Genomic DNA, 21,629 nt, shown 5'->3' with positions numbered 1-21,629 from the left:
TGCAAATTATCGATAAAAAATGATTAAATAACTTTTATTTTTTGTTATTTGTTTATTAACTTTTTTTCTTTTATTTAACTCATGCGTATTGCAAAATAATTAATTTATTATTTTCGGAATATGCTTTTTCCCGAACGGTAAGTTAGTTTATTATTCCCTCCTTTCCTTGTTCCCTAATACTACCAATTGTCCTCTTCACTAACTTATAATTTAATACTTCTTTTGGTGATACCATGATATGGCGATGACAAGGCAAATAAGAAATTCAACGTATTTAATAATATAAACAAGTGATCACGTGCTTCGTCATGATTCTTTTTTTAATAGTATGATTTTTTGATTTTTTTTCTTAAATATAATGACCTTAAATTATGAATAGAATTTAACATAAAATAGTGTATAAAGGTGAATTATCCCCCACTATACTATTCTTTTTGCTTAAAAATCCAAAGGACATGAGATATTTTCTTTTTAGCATGATGTTGCCTTAATTCTTAGCTTAAGATAAGGAATAATGGAACATAATGTTATGCCAGCAAAAGTCCAAAGCGAAGGACTTAACCCACAGGCCAGCAAAGCTAAGCTGTGAGGACCCAAACTGAAAAGCGAAGGCAAGAATGGATGGATGAGATGACCGAGGCAATGATGTGAATCCACCCGTCAGCTTGAGCCCCATTTTGTTTAGTTTCGCTGAACCTGTTTTTAGCCAGGTTCATTATAAATACATAGACTATCCCGCACTCAAAAATGGTCGCCACCGTTGTAGCGTCCTTAGCTACGTCTCTTTTAGCTTCATCAGTTTCTCACTCTTCTCCTTCTACTACTTTGTTTTTCACTAAGTTGAGGTCTTCGTCTGGGCTCAGATTTTCTTTTGCTGTCGCTCCTTTGTGTTCTCGAAGAGCCAAGTTCATGGCACACACTATCGCTCGCGCCACTCTTGGCCTTACTCAGCCAGCCAACATCGAACACCCCAGGGTGAGACAAACCCCCCCCTTTTCCCTTTTTTTTTTTCTTTTTTTTTCTCTGTTGGGTTTAAGCCAAATTGTTTTTGATTGACATTTTGGGTTCAGATTAAAAGGTTTGGATTGAAAAGTTTTGACCTTTTGCTAATGGGGGCATTTATCTGTCTCAAAAAGAGTGAACTTTTTTTGTTTAGTGTTTGGAGATGATTTATGTTTTGTTAAGGACTTGATCTTTAATTGTGGATTGATTCTTCAACGGGTTTCTTTAAAAGTTGATATTTTGATGTGCATGTTGTTGGATTGACGAGTATGGGCTCAATTCTGAAATTAATGGAGTAAAGTTTAGCTAAAATTTGTCAGTCTTTAATGTTTAAATGATGAGATCATGTTAGATAGATCCTTGGATTCACTTCCGGTATTAGTATGTAAAGGTTGTTTCGTTTGTGTGTGTTTTTTTTGGTGAAATACCTGAAAATGATGCTAAAATGGCTGTTATCTTTTTGTGAATAATGCTGGAAAGATCTCTTTTGCTGCAAAAGAGATCGATGTGGCAGAATGGAAAGGGGACATACTTGCAGTTGGGGTCACTGAGAAAGACATGACCAAGGATGAAAACTCCAAGTTTCAAAACTCAATTTTAAAAAAATTAGATGGCCTGTTGGGCGGTCTCTTAGCTGAGGTCTCTTCGGAAGAGGATTTCACAGGAAAAGCTGGTCAGTCGACAGTTCTTAGACTTCCAGGCCTTGGCTCTAAAAGGGTTGGCTTGATTGGGCTTGGACAGTCAGTTTTATCTCCAGCTGCTTTTCGTGGTCTTGGTGAGGCTGTCGCTGCAGCTGCAAAGACTGCTCAAGCTAGTAGTGTGGCTGTCGCCCTTGCCTCCTCAGAAGGCCTTTCAAATGAGTCAAAGCTCAGCACTGCTTCAGCAATAGCATCTGGTATTGCTCTTATGCTTTCTTAGTATCATGATCAATATGCTTATGCCAAAGATTGAAGGTGATCTAGTTGAATGGTTTGCATTCTGCTAGGGACGGTGCTGGGAGTATATGAAGATAATAGATACAAGTCAGAGTCAAAGAAACCACAACTTAAATCTGTGGATATTCTAGGTCTTGGAACTGGACCAGATTTGGAGAAGAAGCTCAAGTATGCTGAAGATGTTTCATCTGCTATAATTTTTGGAAGAGAGCTTGTGAATTCACCAGCCAATGTACTTACCCCTGGTTCGTAGGACAAATATTCTTGCCTTTTATCTATAATCATTTCTTCCTGTAGTTAATGTAAGGATGTTTACTATTTGATTTTATATCTGAAGGCATAATTAGAAGGCCAAATTCTTAACTTGTCAGTGACTATGATTGCTTTTGTTTATGAAAGATGAGATGATTCTTAATTTTGGTCTAATGTGTCTTTTATGCTGCAGCTGCACTAGCAGCAGAGGCTTCAAAGATTGCTTCGTCGTACAGTGATGTTATATCTGCAACCATCTTGAGTGCAGAGCAGTGCAAGGAGTTGAAGATGGGATCTTATCTGGGAGTTGCTGCGGCATCTGCAAATCCCCCTCATTTTATCCATTTGTGCTACAAACCCCCAAGTGGACCTATTAAAGCCAAGTTAGCATTAGTTGGAAAAGGATTGACTTTTGACAGGTAAGTATACATACACTTGGATAGATATAATTCTAGCAGGAAGATATTTTTCTGATTCGATTGTGGTAGGAAATAAAAAAAAGAGAGGGATGAGATGCCTGCATTTCTTTTGAAGTATATGGTGCAATGCCATATATGAAGAGAAGGGTTCTTCACTAAGTCAGTGTTTATGTGCACATCTCAAGTTGGTACCAATAAACACAGGATTTCCTGCTTCTTGCTATGTGCAGTCTATTACATGGATTGTTTAACCAAATTTCTTCCTAATGCTATTGGGATCTATTTGAGATGAGTGGTTGGAATGTATGCCCCTTTTTATTATTTATTTTTCTATTGCTGGTGTATGTATAGGTTTTTGAATACTTGTCTTAAATGTTCTTAGTGGTGGCTACAATATCAAGACTGGAGTTGGTTGTTCGATTGAGCTCATGAAAACTGACATGGGAGGTTCTGCAGCAGTTCTTGGCGTAGCAAAAGCCCTTGGACAAATCAAACCTCCTGGAGTAGAGGCAAGCCATTTGGTTGCTCTCATTTTTCTATTGTTCCCCTCCACCTCTCTGCGTATCCTTTTCAAAATTATTTTGAAGGGCTGGAGAGAGGATGAGTATTCTCTTTTTTTTTTTTTGTGTTTTATATGCTCTTTTATTTTCATTTGCTTTTTCAATTTTTGCCACCTGTCACTAAGTAAATTATCGCTTTATGCAGGTTCATTTTATTGTTGCATCTTGTGAAAACATGATAAGTGGAACAGGTATGAGACCTGGAGATATCATCACAGCTTCAAATGGAAAGACAATTGAGGTATGATTTCTTTGATTTTTAGAAAAAGGGGAAAATTGAGGTGTAGGGGTGAATTATATGGTCATGAGACATTTATGGAGAACTGGATGGATTTTGACTTTCTTCATTGCCTTTATTAAATGATTTGTTACTCACTGTGCTGATTGCAGGTTAATAACACTGACGCAGAAGGCAGGCTTACGCTTGCAGATGCTTTGGTATATGCTTGCAACCAAGGTGTTGAGAAGGTAAAGCCGAATACTGCATATTATGAATTGGTAATGACAGTTGTTAATATAGATAGTTAGAATTGCATTTCAAGATGTGTTAACCTTGTTGCAGATAGTTGACCTGGCAACACTAACTGGGGCTTGTGTAGTTGCTCTTGGACCGTCAATTGCAGGTGCATGCATGACATATGAATTCTACTATTCCTGGAAAATAGTGTCCTGACCTTATCTTTTGTTTTGGGAATTTAAATTTTTGTTGTTTTTGATAATTATTATCATCTTTTTCTAGATGACAATTAAATTTGGAGAAACTACGCTTTTCAAAAAAGTTTTTTTGGAGAAACAAGAGGATATCTGAATGTTTACACACGAACATATACAAATTTTGTGGGGTTCATGACAATGAAATCTTCATTTACCTTTTAAACATTCAAAATTAAAACTTTAATAGTAATTACCAACAGTTTGCTTCTTCCAATGAAAAGTCCTTTTCGTCAACCTGATTCATAGTCAGTTAAGAAGGCTGTTGCATTTTTCGTTTCATTGGTTGTTACTAAATCAAAAGCAAGAGGGCATGTATGGACCATCTCACTACTGTCAGTTCATTGGGAACCTTTTTTGTTTAGGTGTCTTCACACCCAGCGATAATCTGGCAAAGGAGGTATTTGAAGCTTCAGAGGTCAGTGGTGAGAAATTTTGGAGGATGCCACTAGAGGAAAGCTATTGGGAGTCAATGAAATCAGGAGTGGCTGATATGGTAAACACTGGTGGTCGTCAAGGTGGCGCTATCACTGCTGCTTTGTTCTTGAAACAGGTATGTTTCGTTTGGGACATTTTGCTGTCTATATATTACACTCACACATAGGTATTCCAATCTCGTTGATAGTCTGATAGAAGCCTGTTTTGCGGAATTTGCTTTTGAACTCTGCTCTTGCAGTTTGTTGATGAGAAAGTACAGTGGATGCACATCGACTTGGCTGGCCCTGTCTGGAATGATAAGAAGCGTGTGGCAACAGGATTTGGCATTTCAACTTTGGTGGAATGGGTTCTGAAAAACTCTTCTTAAATGAAGCTTGTAGCATACTGTTGTGGCCAACTGTGAGGATGGAGGAGGGAAAAGGAGAAAAACCTGTCTCTGGTTGTTTGGTTCTGTTTCATGAATAAAACATGTTGTGATGAAGGGGAAGCACGGGGAGTGGGATAGTTTTTCTTTTTTATTTTTGAGGTTGTTACAGTAAAGTTAGAACTCCATGCTGTTTTAATTGAAAAAAAGAACCTTAAAATCTAGCTTCATCTGTACAATAAACTTCTGTTCCTTGTCAATGCTTTATGGTGATTGTGTTCAAACTTGGGTGTTCATAGTATTTGGTCAAATGAAGAACTTGGATAAGCATAAGCCTAAAAAAGTGGAAATTCGAGGTCAAGAGTTGCTCTGATGTTCACACATCAGAAAGTACTGTAAGCTTCAAAACTTTGCCCCCTCCTCTGCAAGGAATAAGGATTGCATAATCAGAACAATTGATTCCTCTGCCGACTCGACAGTTAATCATTTTAACCCCATCTCAATTTTACCATGTTTTGGGTGCTACTTCTTCTCCCATCTCATAGCATGTTGGTAACTGTTAACCCAGAGCTTGCATCCTTACTCAATGTTTAGGTGCCATTGGATTGGACCGCAAAACCTGAAATGACACCAAAACTTGGAAAATCCAAAAACAAAAGTTCCACCCCATCCATCAATTCTTCTCGGCAAGTGCCTTATTTGACCTCGCACGTATTTTAGCAAACCCCGTAAATAGTTGCTACCCAAAGTATTAATTGTTTTTTTGCCTTTGTACTAACATCTAGCCGCAGTAATACTTGAAAAGTATTGCGGTCCTCGTTCAGACATAATTGAGTTTCTCTCGGCTTTTTTTCTCTCTCTCTCAAACCTTTCAACCAACAAATCTTTTTCTTTGTACTACTAAAATCCACATTCTAACCAATACACTAAACTCACAAGCATGGAATATACCCAACCTTTTTTAGCTTCTTTCTAGACTCTGAGTTTTGTTTTTTGATCAATGATCATGTAGTTTTTTAAGGTAGAAGGTAGATTGAAACAGAGGAAGAATACATATTCTTTCTTGTTTGTTGAATTCAAAAATGAGTCTGTCTTTGACTGTAATGACGTTTAATCTGCATGAAGATCAATCAGAAGACAGCCCAGATTCGTGGGAGAAGAGAAGGGATTTGTGCATAAGTGTCATCACTAGTTACTCCCCTATCATTCTTTGTACTCAGCAAGGTATGCCACTCATTCAGTTTTCTGTGTTTTTTTAATTTTTTTTATCTATGCATTGGATCTTTGCTGTGGCTGTGGTTTTCTTGTTCTGGGTGATCTATGTATTTCCCGATTTGAGTTTTGGAGGTTGGTTTTTGTTCATTGAGGGAGGTGCTTAGAGTTTTGCTGCTAAAAATGCTTGTTGGTGAATAGAAATTTTCTTGAATATAAAAAAACCATTATCGAAGAAGAAGGGTTTATGTTTTGAAGATTGCTCCAAGCTGCTTTAAGTAATTTGGGATCTTGCATTGCTTTGCTTGATGTGCTTGATCTGTGTCTATTAATTCAATTTTCATTAGTTTCTGTTGTTTTTTTTATTATTGTTCATTTCTTTATTTTGGTATTTGCATTCAGGTGTAAAATCTCAACTGGATTATCTTCAGCAGGGCTTGCCAGGTAATATTGTCCAAACTCCATTGATCATCCTTGAACCTTCAAACTCTTCACCTGATGTTGAGCAGTCTGAGTCATACCTAACTAGGAAGGATTAAAATATTGTCATAACTTTAGTACTTGATAGATGTGGATTATGAGAATGGATGTACTGTTAGATATTCACTTTAATGCTTGGTGCCTTGGCATAGAATGATTTAAATAATTTAATTTGCATTATTTAGGTCTGGAAGTGCTAGTATCAGGCATTAGTGCCGAATTTTCATGTATATTGAAACAACATGAGATAGCGAGCTTGAGAGTTTTAGATTTTTGCATCGCATATTGTTGTTGTTGCTGTTGTTGGGGGTGTAAATATATGGAATTAGAGCTGGGTTAAGTTCAAACTTTTTCATTCTGGTTCGAGATTAACAGAAACAAGTACGTGTCTGATATTTTAGAAGTTACCAAGCCTAGACGGTTGGATTCAGTTGCATGTTCAGTATGTGTTTTCAAAATGAAACATTTGGGGTTATTGATCATTTAGATAATCTTTTAAGTAAATGCTCTTTCAAAAATGTTTAAAATAAGACAGCAAAGAGAAAAAACCACAATTAACAATTCATGTAAAAGGAATGAAATATCAGATGTATTTTGGTGGGTAAAATAGGGAGCGCAGAGCGCCACTAGACTGACTAAGGTAAATGCTGTAATATTGTCTTTTCTTTTCCCTTCCTTTTTCTAGGGCTAAAGGCCTATGTCAGTGTTCAATAACAAGAAGTATGGCATCTAACCACAGAAAATTGGAATGAGAGAGGGAAATATGTTTAAGAGTAGACACTCCCATGAGCATGACAGATTGAAAGGAACCTGAGGAATCTGACCATCTTTGTGCTTGAAAGTAAATGACATAGAAGTAGTGCAACATCCAAAAGTTGACTGGAAAATACATGAACTCTACAAATTTCATTTTTTTTTTTTGCATTCAAAATAGAAAAATCAACTATTCTTTCTCAGCTTGGTGTTTTTAGATTGTTTAGCCAATAATTTCCCACAGTTAAATATCAATGTTGGGTCATCAGGCCACCTGAGTCATAATTTCTTCTTCTTGTGCTTCATTATGAAGGTTTGCGGTTTTGGCAGCGGGGCACTCTTCACCTTGTACTGTATGCCAGTTGTGGCTTTTTCCCTTTTCAACTGTGTTAACCCCCTACCAACAAGATAACATGTGTGAATGATGTTATTGAAATTCTTATACTTATTTTCTTATTAGTTTGATGATGAAATGATAAAATATTTGTGAATAGTTTTGTTTCAAACATCATTTTTTTGTGGTTTGGATTTGGCAGAACGGAATATGAGTATCTAATCTTTCTATGTTGTGTGAGCATCCTTATTCTTTCATCCTAAACATGGATGGTTTGGTTTTTGACATTCTATAGGTTATGATCAGTTTGGGGTATCAAGAAAAGGGCCTCAGGACACTTCAGACGAACATTGCACAATCTTCTATGACAAGGAGAAGGTATCTTAGTAGTTTGTTGAGTTTTATGAAAAAAAAATTTAGTACACAATCTCTTAACATTCTTTTCATATTAATTGAAGGTAGAGCTGATTGAAGGTGGAACTTTTTGGTTGTCTGAGTCACCCTCTGTCCCTGGGAGCACAGCATGGGGTTCTGTAGTTCCATGTATTGCAACTTGGGCTATATCCTTCTATATTCAGTTACCGTTTTTAATCTTCTATTATATGAAGTTCCAGTTGCTGTTACCACTTGTATTCATAGAAAACATTGTGTTGGTTTATTTCCTTGACATGATGCCCACACATTCCAACTAAAAGGAGTTGAGCCACCAGGATTCTCATTTCAGGTTGTAAATACAAACATGGATGAGTTCAGTCCTCGTGCTCGTAGACGAAGTGCTTTGCTTACATGGCAACATATTGCATCCTTACCTCCTAGCTTACCGGTTGTGTACTGTGGAGGATTTAACACACAGAAGGAATCGACTACAGGGCGTTTTCTTCTTGGGAGATCAAGGTATTTTCTTTGTTACAAAACAATTTAGCTGTTTCATAACACATATGTACCTTCAAATAAACAGACTAGAGCTTTCTCCAATCCAGTTATCGTCTTTAATGTGGCAGAAAATTCAAATGTAGCTTCCATTAGTTTTACTACAATAGAATATCTGCACTTAATCTTCTTCCTGATAAGGGGCTGACTTCTTTTGCTGCTGGCCTGTTTCAATCATGTGTGCAGAGAGCATGGTGTGGTGGGAGACATGAGGGATGTGTGGCCCAATGCCCGGGTGAGGAAAAATGTTTCCCTTATCCGCACTTATCACGGCTTTAAAGGTACACTTCTCGCACACCAAAGGCTGCTCTGTCAGTGAAGTGTGATGATGCTTGAACTTAAGGATAAATTTTTGCCTTCAGGTGACAAGCAGGGAGCTCTTGAATTCCTTAAGTTGATTTTCAGAGCGCTCTGCCTCTGCTGGGACCGCCAAACTCAGGATCTACACATAGACTGGATTCTTTTTAGGGGTAGATCGCTGATACCTGTTTTATGTGAAGTGGTCAACGATAACATGGATGGTTATTACCCATCCTCACACTATCCTATATTTGCTGAGTTTCTACTTCCACGTACTGTGAGATTGATAGAACCACCTACACGTACACAAGAGGAAAACTAGAATGCTATTTGTTTATAAGCTGCACTGTTCTTTTCTTCTTTGAAGCTTCAACATGTTGTCCTTTCTTATGGGCATATAGGTCTGTCTCAATTCAGCTGGTGACATTGTCTTCCCGAATCTTGTGGCCAGAAGGGGAGGGGCGAAAAAGTGAAGGTATTTTGAAATTTGATTCCAGCTTGTGTGTTTCCAGGTCATTACTTGAGTTACTTTCTATTTTCCATTACGTAGTCCAGGGAATGGACCAAAAAGGCAGGAGAAAGGGGGCAGATGTTAGGAAAGAATGGGCAATTTTTTGATTATTGTGAACCTTTGTTAGTTTTCGGAAATTCATTCTTTTGGTTATGGAAATGACCTGTTGTCCTAGGTTGATGACTTCCAGCTCAGGTACCAGGCTCTATCCTATCATCTTAACACTCAGCATGCAGCTTATGCAACAGTATATGCTGCTTATTCAAGCTTGATTGATAATAGTTGATAAATTATTCTTGGTCCATGATCCTCCTGAAACTGTGGTAAGAATACTTGAAATGGAGAGTTTAAGAATCAATCTGGGCTTGTAATTCCCTAGCCAAAGAAGTTAAGGGGGATTTAGGCATAAACGAGAGGCTTAAGTAATACTTAAGGTTAGATTATGTTACTTAATACCTTCTCCAATGATTCAAAAGGTGAAAAGCCCCTATGGACGCTAACACTCTTAACTTACAATTTTCTTCCTTAAGGCCCTTTTCCCCTATTTGGTAGATGCATCACCTACCATTACCGAGCAGCTTTAAGTAAAGGTGTGATAACTCATCACACATCAAATATTTAAGATTTATATAAGAGTTTAAGTCAATCATTATTAGTAATTTGAGATTAAATTTTTAAGAAATGCATAATTAAGTTTAAAAAATGATTAAATTAACTATTTTTAACAATGAAACTCAGAGATTTCATGTGAAGAGGGGTGACTTTGCCTTTGAAAAATGTTTTGTGTCAGCTGTAAAGTAAACAACGAGTTAGATCCAACAGCCAAAGCGGACTTCGAAATCCTACCTAATCTAGAGATTGAATGACCAACTTAAATAAATAAGTAAATGATTTCTTTAATAATTTGTGTTTTGATTACTGTGCATAACTCTTCAATGTATTAATGAAGAACATAGTTAATATTTGTAGTAATAGCATGATGATGATCTCGTTATTGTTTGCTAGGAGAAGAAAGTCAAGACCATGGCTAGCTTTTGCTTAGGACTTCAAACAGCAGTAGCAGAACCCCTTGTAAAGCAACCATTTTTTGGACAGCCAGATAAAACAAAACAAAACAAAACCCCATTCAGTTATGTTCAAGCAAAAACTGGCCATGAAAGAGGAATTTCATGTTCTATTTCCTAATTTATGGTATTCATATCAACAAAACCCCATGGCTGAAAGAAATATACAACATGGAAATGGACCTCCCTACATCAAGCTGTACACGTTGTTGGGTTCTGCACTTTCCTTCGTTGGGAGGTCACTCTCACAGTCTCACCATCCGCATTGCATCCCATTGTTTGGTGTGTGGGGATCTGAAAAAAAATGGGATTCCCTAAATTTGCCAGAAAGAAGAAGAAATTCTAGTAAAAATGTTCTCTTTTTCAGTTATGGGGCCAAAAAGGGTATCAAAATCATACACGTTTAAGAGGTTTCTAACATTTTCCTTTCCGAGAAAAATTGATGGAAAATAAGAGTTCTTTCCACTTCGAATCTCATTTATGACTATGAGAAATGGAAAAAAATGGGTTTCTGAATCTGCAGTTGCTTTGTTAATCTGTTCATGTTTTGGATATAGACTGACAATTAGACCGACACAAACTTGCTACACATGTAAACCATATGGCACCCCCATTTCTTTTTCTCTTTCTTGTCAAGCTCCGCCTCCCTCCTAATTACCAATAAAGGAGCTATTGACCAAAAAATGAAAAAAAAATGGAAATTTACCGTAATGTCCAGGGAGTCACCGTCAAGGTCACCTGATGAAAATCAAGACCGTACATCAAAATCAGAGAATTTAAATCCAACGGCAAAAAAGAGGGAAAGTACCGGTCGTGCCCAAGGGGGTGTGAGGTGGGGGTCCCTCTATAAACATAGATTTCTCTCCCCTCGCTTCCTCTCGTTCTTCCCAACAAACCACCCTTTTCCCTCTCTCATCTTTCTCGTCGTTTCTTCCCTCGGAAACAAGAAAATTTAACTAGACAAGAATAACGAAGCAAAGCAGGCTCTTTTCTTCGTAGTTCCGTTTTTGAATACAGGGAAAGTGGGAATCTGGGTAATCGGATCTAGATCGAGGCAAAACCCATGGCGGGTCATAGGTTTCACGTCCCATGGATCTTCTCCTTGTTTGCTCTCTTCGTCCTTCGTGCCCATTGCTTCTACCTCCCTGGTGTTGCCCCTGAAGATTTCAAAAAGGTTGGTTTCCTCACATGCATACTTGCATGCATGCATGCATGTATGTTAATGTCTGCATCATCATCACCACCATCATGAATTTTGGATCTTTGGGTTGACTTGGATTTTACATTCTGTTTTTGGGTTTTATGCAGATCTGCGTTTTATGATCTCTAGAACCTCCGTTTTGGTTCAGTGAATTTGGATGTAATGATTCTATGGAAGTTAGTCTGATAAGTTTTAAGTTTGTATTTTTTTTCCGTAGTTCAAAGCTGCCTTATTTTTTTTATCAAACCGACAAGTTACATGGTCAGTTTGGCTTAAAATTTGAAACAAATTTATGAAATGTGAATGTTAATTAAGCTTAGTGAGTCTTCCTTGCTCAAAAATCAACCTCCAGGATCTTTGATTTAATCAAACTGATGGTTTAATGTCGTTTTATTCAATGTTCTTTTTTCTCCATTTATGCAGGGGGATCCATTGTTGGTGAAAGTGAATAAGCTGACTTCAACTAAAACACAACTTCCTTATTCCTACTATTCTCTACCATATTGTCGGCCTGAGAACATAGTTGACAGCGCAGAGAATCTTGGGGAGGTCCTTCGTGGTGATCGAATTGAAAACTCTCCTTATTTGGTGAGTTAAGGCTCCTAGATCTTTTCTTTATGTCTCTTTGTTGTATTTTGGCTTTTTAGTGGTTGACAGGGCTACTGGTTTGCAGTTTAAAATGAGAGAACCACAAATGTGCAATATTGTATGTCGTAAAATTCTTGATAAGAAAACTGCAAAGGCATTCAAGGAGAAGATTGATGATGAATATCGAGTGAACATGTGAGACTCTCATTCAGGAAATTGTAATTGTAGCATTCCATTTCTCCTTGAGTGCCAACTGATTTTTATGATGTGTTTGTGACAGGATTTTGGATAACCTTCCATTGGTTGTTCCCATAAGAAGGCCCGATCAGGAAAATGCCGTAGTGTATCAGCATGGTTTTCATGTTGGTCTAAGAGGACAGTATGCTGGGGTAAGTGCCCGATTGATCTGCTTCTTTTTGGAATTATGTTAAATATTTTTCCTTGTGCTGATGCAAGCAATGCTGGTTTTGCTGTTCATACTTGCAGAGCAAGGAAGAAAAACATTTTATCAACAATCACTTGACATTTACAGTCAAATTTCACAAGGATCCACTGGCAGATTCTGCAAGGATTGTTGGGTTTGAGGTCAAACCATTCAGGTTAAAATTTTTTATTCTTTATGTTAGAGGCTTATCTGTTAGATTTAATTTCTCTTTCCAACGGTGTTTATGTTCAGTATCTTATAGCAAATCATTTTGATGAATACAGTGTTAAACATGAATATGAGGGTGAGTGGAATGAGAAAACCCGTCTGACAACCTGTGATCCCCATGCAAAACGTGCAGTTACTAGCTCTGAATCTCCTCAAGAGGTTGAAGAAACGAAGGAGATCATATTTACGTATGATGTTGAGTTCCAGGTCAGGCCTTCTACCTCTTTGTAAATTGAAAATGCATGCTGGTTGTTACTGTGAAGGTGAGTCATGTGATATTATTGCATTCTAATCGACTTGTTCCTTTTTGTCATCTTGCAGGAAAGTGAGATAAAGTGGGCATCCCGATGGGATACCTATCTTCTAATGGCTGATGATCAGATCCATTGGTTCTCAATTGTTAATTCTTTGATGATTGTTCTTTTCCTCTCGGGGATGGTGGCTATGATCATGTTGCGAACTCTTTATCGGGATATCTCCAAGTACAACCAACTTGAAACCCAAGAAGAAGCCCAAGAGGAGACAGGGTGGAAGCTTGTCCATGGGGATGTTTTCAGGTCTCCAGCAAATTCCGATTTACTGTGTGTATATGTGGGAACAGGGGTTCAGTTTTTTGGTATGATTCTTGTTACCATGATCTTTGCTCTCCTTGGCTTCCTGTCCCCCTCAAATAGAGGTGGGTTAATGACAGCCATGCTTCTACTCTGGGTCTTCATGGGCCTGTTCGCTGGATACTCCTCGGCTCGTCTTTATAAGATGTTCAAGGGAACAGAATGGAAGAAAATTACTCTCAAAACAGCTTTTATGTTCCCTGCAACTGTCTTTGTCATTTTCTTTGTCTTGAATGCTCTGATATGGGGCCAGAAATCCTCTGGAGCAGTGCCATTTGGAACTATGTTTGCTCTAGTATTGTTATGGTTTGGCATCTCAGTCCCTCTTGTTTTTGTGGGTAGTTATTTTGGTTTTAAGAAGCCAACAATTGAGGATCCAGTGAAAACTAACAAAATCCCAAGGCAAATTCCAGAACAGGCTTGGTACATGAACCCAGCCTTCTCCATCCTAATTGGGGGCATACTTCCGTTTGGGGCTGTTTTTATTGAGCTCTTTTTCATCCTCACTTCTATATGGTTGCATCAGTTCTATTACATATTTGGCTTCCTCTTCATTGTCTTTGTTATTCTTATTGTCACTTGTGCCGAGATCACGGTTGTGCTCTGCTATTTCCAGCTGTGCAGTGAGGATTACCTATGGTGGTGGAGGTCGTACTTGACTTCTGGTTCCTCTGCACTTTACCTATTCCTCTATGCTGCCTTCTACTTCTTTACAAAGCTTGAGATCACAAAGCCAGTATCTGGAGTTTTGTACTTTGGGTACATGTTGATTGTATCTTATGCATTCTTTGTGCTGACTGGTACAATTGGTTTCTATGCTTGCTTCTGGTTCACAAGGCTCATCTACTCATCAGTGAAGATTGATTGATCTGTTCTCGCAACCTAAGGAAAATTCCCAGTTTGTTTCTTCATGAAGATGCTCAAATTATCCCAAACAGAATCAGAAATGCAGGACATTCTTGCTTGCGGAGTACCATTTAGGTTCATTTTTGAATCTTCAATCATAGAAATTGTTATTTTTTTAGCCTTCTCCATACAGGTTCTTTGGCGGTTACTAGTTACTTTTACTTGTCAATTGGTTCCATTACATTACTGTTTTGTATGAGACCCTGGAGAGATTGTTAAGCTATCTCTTCTCAATGCCTATTCTAGAAAATGAAGGAATTCTTGTATTCACCCTTAATACTGCTTGTTTATCCTGCAATTCTGTCAAGAAAGAATTCATTATCTTTGTTCTTCTGAAAATAAAGGAAATTATTAGTTCATGTCTAAACTCTGTAGATGTATATGCCGTATGTCATTATTCTAGTTGGCATTGATTCAATCGTGGAAACCTAGAATTTGGACGATGCATCCAAGGATTTAGACAAAACCAATAGCTCTGGTTGACAAGAAAGATGGATTGCTATTTCCTTGTATTCTACCCATTGAGACTTGTTCTGCAAGTTTGGAAAGCATTTTCAGCCGACCCCATAGAAATATTGCTAAAGGGTGAAGCATTGATTTTTCCCGCTGCTGATCAAACGTCCCTTTGGGATGAAAGACCAAAAACAGAACATGAAATACATTTTTTTTATAGATTCAGACAAATGGGATGAGAAGGGCGAAACTGGATATCTATCTCGAACTAAAAGGACTGCTAGGGAAATTCCATCGACATTAAAAAATTATGGGAGTGATCCCTTTGATTTATAAGGCTGACAATTGTTTGTAGGCCTCTGAAGATAACAGTAATAGTTATCATGCTAGTACTTTATTGTCTCATTAGTGTATACTTTTCAAGCCAATGATGCACAGACTAATTGGAATATCAAGTGATAGAAACAAGGAAAAGCAAATGCAGAAGCAGAACAGAATGACAACAGAAAAACGTGGGAGCAATTGCATGTTCAGGATGTATGAGTGCAGGAATCAAGCAGTTGCCCTAATGTCAACGTGTGAAACTGATTCCCCGAGGGTGGATTCTGAATTGACAGCTGCTGAGAGACTTGCTGCATACTTGGTCGAGACTGTGGACTGGCATGTAAGCATGTCGATGCTAGTTTTACAATTGAGACCAGTTTTGCTGCTACTTGTTTCCTAGGAGGTGGGAGACGCTGGTCAAACAGATCTTTCAGCAGTACATGATGGAGGGTTGCTGATGATGAGCATGATGGTGAGAACGTAGAAAATGATGATGACAGGGAAGATATGAGATCCCCAGGATGCCTTCCCAAGAGTGTTTCCAATGTCACGACTCCAAAGCTGAAGACATCGCACTTTTCATTCACTTGCATGGTGTAAGCAAGCTCTACAAAAGAAAGATATCTGCTCAGAAACACTAAACCTGAAGTGCATGAATGTCTTTGGAATAGAGAAATAATTATTCTACTATTAGCCTATTCCTAATAAATATAGCAAGTTAAGCCTTATATTGCGACTGAAGTGCATGAAAGTCCAAGGACTCTTCTTGTTTTTGTAAGCCACTGCGGCTTAACTTCTGTCTCCCAAGTGAGACTATTAATAATATCATCACCTATTGCAACTTAAAAGAGCCATAGAGCAAGAAAAATACCATGCAGAAAAGAAGAAAAAGATGGAAAAAAAACGACAACTAACCGGGAGCAGAGTAACCAAAAGTGCCTTCAAATGGGGTCCAATTGGATGAGTCAGGCTTTAGAAGCCTGGCAGCGCCAAAGTCTGCTACATGAGCCTCATATTCTGAATCTAGCAAAATATTCTTGCTTGAAATGTCACGATGGACTATGGGAGAGGTGCAGTCATGGTGCATGTAGGACACAGCATTAGCCACGCCTTTAATGACATTTACCCTCTTAATCCAATCAAAATCCATTGCTTGTTCCTCAATGCTCAGTATCTTCTCCAGGCTTCCTCCTTCCAAGAACTCGTACACCAGAATTGAGTGTAGCGGATGAGAGCAGAAACCATAAAGTTTCACAACATTGCGATGGCGTATTTCAGTCAAGGCACGAATCTCACTGTGAAAAGCTTTTTGGTCTGACACCCCACCTTCCGGAAGTGGGTGAAGTTTTTTCACAGCGACCATTTGACCACTCGACAATTGAGCTTTGTAAACGCTTCCATATCCACCCACCCCAATGCAATATTTGGAGTCGAATTCTTCAGTTGCTTCAACTATGTTTTCGTACATCCTTTTCCCGTCATAGTTGCAAATTGCAAATAGATTCTGACTTTCTACTATCCTGGACGTGTTCTCATTATTTCTCTCTCTTTGTTTGATACAAGAAAAAATCCCAAAGACAACAAATACAAGAAGTAGAGAGCATAAAAGTGAGGCCACAATTGCAATCACCATTTTCTTAGTCCTTTTGTGGGCAGGACTATGAGTTACATTTGAAGGACATGGTTCCAAACCTGTGATACTTCCGCACAAACCTTTGTTGTTTCTTAAAGCCTCAAATGAAGCCTCATGAAAGGCCTTATTGTTTGGAATAGGACCCTCCAACTGATTGTAAGATATATCAACAGATGTCAAGCTTAACATATCAGCAAAAGTTGATGGAATAAAACCCAAGAGCTTGTTGTGAGAGAGGTTCAACTTTTCCAAAGTTTTCAAATTCCCAACCTGGTCCGGTATTTCTCCTATCAGCAAATTCTGATTGAGATCAAGAATTTCAAGAAAGGACAAGCTGCCAAGCTCTGACGGAATTTCTCCACTCAATCTATTGCTGCTCAAATTCAGTTCTAAGAGTTTCTTACACATGCTCAATTGTCTTGGGATGGAGCTGTTCAGGTTGTTTGCTGCCAAGTTAAGATTCATAAGACAAGATAGCATTCCAATTTCTGGAGGAATACTGCCTGAAAGATGATTGTCATTCAGCATAAAGTTGAACAACAATTGTAACTCTCCCAGTTCCTTTGGAATCTCCCCAACTAGATTATTTGAAGAAAGGTCACAAACTTGTAGCTTAATTGCATTTCCAAGCTCTGAGGGTATCTGACCGGAGATATTATTGTTTGAGAGCTTTAGGCTTGTGAGATTGTGGCACTGACCCCATTTTGGTGACAGCTCACCATAGAATTTATTATAACTCAAATCTAGATAGTCCAAGTTCGGGTATATGCCTAAATCTTCAGACAAATTCCCAGTAAGTTGATTGTGTTCAAGTCGAACTCTGTATAGGCTGGTACAGTTCTTCAAGCTCTTTGGGATTGGACCTGTGAAAAGGTTGTTGTTTGCAGTAAATCTTTCAAGTGCTCTACCAAGGCACACCTGTTGTGGTAAATGGCCAGTCAAGTAATTTTCAAAGAGTTCCAAATCTTGCAAACGTGTAAGATTATTCATCTCTGCTGGAATGAAACCACTGAGACTGTTCTTAAACAGCCTTAAGGTGACAAGGGATCGGAGCTTTCCTAATTCCCGAGGAATTGATCCATGTAACTTATTATCATATAGTGATAAATCAATGAGATTGGTTAAGTTTCCAATACTAGAAGGAATAAATCTTGAAAGTTTGTTCTCATAAAGTAAAAGATGGGATAACATTTTCAGGTTCCCTATAGAAGCGGGAAGTTCACCCGTAAGACTATTATTGGTCAAAAAAAGAATTTCAAGGGATCTCAGCATTCCAATTTCATGAGGTATGGGTCCTGAAATTTTGTTGTTAAAAAGTTTGAGACTTACTAAGTTACTTAAATTTTCAATAGAGTTAGGGAGAGAACCAATCAGATTATTATTTGAGAGTGTAAGTCTGTTCAGGGACTTCAGCATTCCAACTTGTTGAGGTATAGCACCAGAGAGCTTGTTTTTGTATAAGTAGAGAATGGACAGGTCTGTCAAGTTTCCTATAGAGTAAGGGATTGAACCTGTCAGAATGATTGTATCTAGATAGAGCTGAGAAAGAGATCTTAACTTTTCTATTTCAAAAGGAATATTTCCATAAAGATAATTGACAGGCAAGTCGAGATAGGTTAGTCTATATAGATTGCCAATATCTGATGGAATAATTCCATCAAGAGAATTGTTCCATAGATCAAGAACAGCAAGTTCAGGGAAAGAAGAGAAGCTAAAATCATGAAGTGTACCTATTAAACAGGAATTTGAAAGGTTCAAGTGGCTGACCCTTCCAGACTTGTCACAAGTGATCCCAATCCAGTAGCAAGTGTCATTTCCAAGCCAAGAAGACAGGACAGACTGACTTTGATGATCAAGACTAGCCTGCCACTTAAGAAGAGCATTCGCTTCCTTCTCTCTTGTTGATTCACCTCTAGGAACTGAAGAATTTGAAACAGAGACAGAAACGAAGACATGGAAAGAAGAAAGCAGCAGGAGGGTGAAGAAGAACAAGACTCGGAAGGACAAAGATGATTGTTTGATCAAAAAGAGCACCATATCTTCGATTGCAGGAGCAGGTTTTGGTTCTAATGAACTTTAAATGGAAAATTGTTACGCAGAATCGGAATGAAGAAGTAGTATTTAGAGGAAACGAGGGAATCCTCAGTTGGGAAGTCAAAGTCTTCCCTCCATGGAAAATGTACACACCTCATTTTCATTATTCTTTCAAACATCTTGGTGAACATGCGGCGTTTGTGAAGCTGGAAGATACGGTGGGGCTTCATTCTTGGTCAGAGGTAGGGTCGGATTCCATTTAAATCCTATCACATCGGAGCTAACGAGAAACAGAAGATTAATTGCGGAGGTAAGGGGATACCGCACGTTGCTGGGGATCTATTAATTTGTACAGGAGCCCTTGAGTTCCTTGGTCTTTTGTATAGTTATTTAGGCGATGACTTTTGAAGGAGATTCTAGACTGTCATTCTCATGAGCAGAGAGTGATGGCCATGAATTTTCTTATTTTATTTCCAGAAGTGAGGTTTTTTACTTCCCTCTGGTTTCTCAAAAAAAAATTACAAGTAATTCTGTCATCATCCAACGTTGGAAATAAAGTTGTTCATTAGCAAGGATTGCTTTTCCTTGTGATCTAGGACACGGCACATGTGTTTCTTCACACGTGCAATGATTGAAACGCCCCTCCCTGCAGTTGGAACATGATAAGAATCCCTGATGCCATCCCATATGCTAGAACCGTCCATCTGCTGCTTCCCACAGTAGAGGAAATTTTTATTGCATTTATCACTTCTGCCAGCATGTACATTTCCTGCTAACAAGTACCAGAATTCCCCTACCATCTGAATCATTCATCCAACAAAAGTACAGATCAAAAAACAATTAACCATATTTGCATAGGAACAGGGCTAGAACAGGTTTTTAAGTGAAAATTGTACCCCAGAGATCAAAATTAGAAAGAAAGACCGGTTCATATAGCATCACAACAAACAGGGTGAAGAAATATTAAAAACAGATTTCATTAATCAAACAAAAATTTAATAGGCACTTACATGGCTACAAAGCCTCTATAATAGCAAAAAAATATACAGCTCCAGTCCCAGCGGTTTCGGCCAAGACACCTAGTGTCCTTATCATTTCTGATGTTAAGGGCACAACTCCAAGAAATATAGGGATTGTACTGGAGCAAAGCAATACAACAAAAAACAAGGTCTGTTTTGTTGCCAGTACATCTGAACCATTTGAACTATGAAGAAATCTCCAAATAACAATCAGCATAGGTGACCATCCCTCCCTAATATAATAGTGCAAGTATAGTCTACCTTGAACATTCGTAATCAACATATTCAGCAGTTAAAGGACCATACTTTTCTGCCAGTTTTTCACTGAAAAAAAACCTTCGCAGGTTGTATCCATTCTGTATTAGGAATTTAGAATATTTAAATTGCCCTTGCACTGCATGTGTTCAATTCAAGGGCTTAATTCAATACTTACTCGGGGCCAACTAGGCTTGGAAATGCCACTCAACTCATCAGCTTCTCATATCAAGTCTTGTCTTTGTTTTCTTTGAGTACTTGACTCAATGGGTCATTCATCAGTATTACCACATTAAACTTGCCTAAAGATACCGTGAATTTGCAAAACAACTCAACAAGAATACTGCCTTTGCAATATTGTAAATATTAAGAAGTGATAAAAAATAAAAATTTATTAAATACATAATTAAAAAAATATATATCATATTATTAATTATTTTAATTTTTACATAATTGGACAAGTGAAATAAATAATTAAAAATTAATAAAAAATAAAAAAATAAATATTCAATAAATACTTAATTTAAAAAATATTTTATTAATTATTTTAATTTTTCCTATATTTTAATATAATTAATTATATTATACAAACTTTTGAGACTCGTAAAAATGCGGGCCTAAAGAAAGAGCCTTGATGGCTTTATGCTTAAGCCGGCCCTGCCGACGAGCTTCCCCCTATCCACTTCACTTCAAGGCTTCTCACCACGCCGGAGCGAATGACAGCGGTCAAGTTTTAGAGGCGTTGTCAGTGTCAGTCAGGAGGGAGAGAAAGAGGCGGTAAGGCTGCCTCCGCCTCCTCGTCTCCCAAGCGCCGCCGCATCCCAGTCTTGGCTCTCCTCATCCGAGAACTTTTCCCCGTGGTAAAGTTTTCTGACCCCGTCAACTCGTCGGACATCAGTTTCATGGTTATTCTTTCATTATTGCAGCATGTGATTGGTTCTTTTGGACGTGAAGACAAATTCAAAATCACGTGAAAGAAGAAAAATAGTAAGGACAGGTATTTTAGTCATTTAACAAAATCCGTTAATAGTGCTTAGAATTTTGGAGTGGATTCTCCATTTTAATACTAATAGATTAAAAGTGAATTATAATCAAAAGTTAGAGGTGTAAAGGATATTTTACCGTTCATATTACCAGTAGATATAGTTGCACACATAAACAAGAAGAAAAAACGAACAACATTAGGACATCAGATGGATTCGGGTTACTTGGGGAATGTTGATGATGGGGCACAGAAGAAAGAAGATGATGGCCAAGATTGGATACTCGCTAGTAGAAATGTCACGATTAATGAGAGGGAAGCAGTGGATTGTATGGAGTTGATGGAGCATTCGGCGTGGCTCAAGGTTGATGATGATGAACGGTGCTTGGGCAAAGGAATCGGGCAAGGGAGCGGGTCGACTAAGGCAGGCTCGGATGATGTTGGAGCCCCGATTGGATTGGGTAGATGATTTGGAGGAGAAATGCATGCTTTAGGGCCAAACTAAAGCTCTAAAGCTGGAAGGGAAATGGACCAATTTTGGCTCTGGTACACAGGGCAGCTTTAAGCCGTAAGAGGATAAAGTTTTGAGCCCAGCTGCATTGGATTTGCTGATAATTGCATATAAATTATGGGTGATTTGTTATTCTTGTGAATTTGCTTGCTGTGTCGTTTGGTTGGGTGATTAATGGTGAGGGGTTCAACTAAT

General features: G+C 38.2%; 4 protein-coding genes across 5 annotated transcripts; 3 read left to right on the top strand and 1 right to left on the bottom strand.

The window, feature by feature from the left end:
- The first annotated feature begins 534 nt into the window (after positions 1-534).
- On the top strand, positions 535-4,965 carry LOC18587844 (leucine aminopeptidase 1-like). The gene is made up of 10 exons (XM_007011869.3): positions 535-975; positions 1,483-1,897; positions 1,988-2,182; positions 2,383-2,608; positions 2,991-3,117; positions 3,314-3,409; positions 3,559-3,636; positions 3,731-3,791; positions 4,245-4,432; positions 4,556-4,965. Exons 1-10 carry the CDS (start codon positions 748-750, stop codon positions 4,682-4,684), a joined length of 1,743 nt encoding a protein of 580 aa, XP_007011931.3. The 5' UTR covers positions 535-747; the 3' UTR covers positions 4,685-4,965.
- A 409-nt stretch (positions 4,966-5,374) lies between these two features.
- LOC18587843 (DNAse I-like superfamily protein) lies at positions 5,375-9,375 on the top strand. Of its 2 annotated transcripts, XM_088809810.1 has the most exons (8): positions 5,375-5,905; positions 6,296-6,337; positions 7,756-7,838; positions 7,919-8,021; positions 8,141-8,354; positions 8,577-8,671; positions 8,753-8,860; positions 9,092-9,375. In XM_088809810.1, exons 1-8 carry the CDS (start codon positions 5,764-5,766, stop codon positions 9,112-9,114), a joined length of 810 nt encoding a protein of 269 aa, XP_088665936.1. In that variant the 5' UTR covers positions 5,375-5,763; the 3' UTR covers positions 9,115-9,375. The 2 variants fall into 2 exon arrangements, with proteins under 2 accessions (XP_088665936.1, XP_088665935.1); XM_088809809.1 differs by having other exon boundaries at positions 5,388-5,905; positions 8,753-9,375.
- Positions 9,376-11,074: 1,699 nt separating this feature from the next.
- LOC18587841 (Endomembrane protein 70 protein family) lies at positions 11,075-14,590 on the top strand. The gene is made up of 7 exons (XM_007011863.3): positions 11,075-11,439; positions 11,890-12,054; positions 12,140-12,249; positions 12,335-12,443; positions 12,541-12,653; positions 12,763-12,913; positions 13,028-14,590. Exons 1-7 carry the CDS (start codon positions 11,329-11,331, stop codon positions 14,183-14,185), a joined length of 1,917 nt encoding a protein of 638 aa, XP_007011925.1. The 5' UTR covers positions 11,075-11,328; the 3' UTR covers positions 14,186-14,590.
- A 386-nt stretch (positions 14,591-14,976) lies between these two features.
- Positions 14,977-19,017, bottom strand: LOC18587840 (uncharacterized). Its single transcript, XM_088809578.1, has 2 exons — positions 15,916-19,017; positions 14,977-15,607 (listed from the first exon to the last, which is right to left on the bottom strand). The coding sequence occupies exons 1-2, from the start codon at positions 18,668-18,670 to the stop codon at positions 15,207-15,209; spliced, it is 3,156 nt and encodes a 1,051-aa protein (XP_088665704.1). The 5' UTR covers positions 18,671-19,017; the 3' UTR covers positions 14,977-15,206.
- Between the last annotated feature and the right edge of the window lie 2,612 nt (positions 19,018-21,629).

Source organism: Theobroma cacao, chromosome 9, assembly GCF_053813885.1.
Source record: "Theobroma cacao isolate CCN51 chromosome 9, ASM5381388v1, whole genome shotgun sequence".
NCBI lineage: Eukaryota > Viridiplantae > Streptophyta > Magnoliopsida > Malvales > Malvaceae > Theobroma > Theobroma cacao.
Note: the sequence above shows the minus strand (reverse complement) of the source record. Positions and strands in the feature narration are given on the sequence as shown.

Coding starts and splice junctions, on each gene's coding strand:
- LOC18587840 (XM_088809578.1), bottom strand. CDS start 18,670: ATGGTGCTCTTTTTGATCAAACAATCATCTTTGTCCTTCCGAGTCTTG. Junction 15,608..15,915: donor TTTTGGTTACTCTGCTCCCG/GTTAGTTGTCGT, acceptor TTTCTTTTGTAG/AGCTTGCTTACACCATGCAA.
- LOC18587843 (XM_088809809.1), top strand. CDS start 5,764: ATGAGTCTGTCTTTGACTGTAATGACGTTTAATCTGCATGAAGATCAA. Junction 7,839..7,918: donor TCTTCTATGACAAGGAGAAG/GTATCTTAGTAG, acceptor TATTAATTGAAG/GTAGAGCTGATTGAAGGTGG. Junction 8,355..8,576: donor TTTCTTCTTGGGAGATCAAG/GTATTTTCTTTG, acceptor TCATGTGTGCAG/AGAGCATGGTGTGGTGGGAG.
- LOC18587841 (XM_007011863.3), top strand. CDS start 11,329: ATGGCGGGTCATAGGTTTCACGTCCCATGGATCTTCTCCTTGTTTGCT. Junction 12,444..12,540: donor TAAGAGGACAGTATGCTGGG/GTAAGTGCCCGA, acceptor TCATACTTGCAG/AGCAAGGAAGAAAAACATTT. Junction 12,654..12,762: donor TTTGAGGTCAAACCATTCAG/GTTAAAATTTTT, acceptor TGATGAATACAG/TGTTAAACATGAATATGAGG.
- LOC18587844 (XM_007011869.3), top strand. CDS start 748: ATGGTCGCCACCGTTGTAGCGTCCTTAGCTACGTCTCTTTTAGCTTCA. Junction 1,898..1,987: donor TGCTTCAGCAATAGCATCTG/GTATTGCTCTTA, acceptor GCATTCTGCTAG/GGACGGTGCTGGGAGTATAT. Junction 3,792..4,244: donor TCTTGGACCGTCAATTGCAG/GTGCATGCATGA, acceptor TTTTTTGTTTAG/GTGTCTTCACACCCAGCGAT.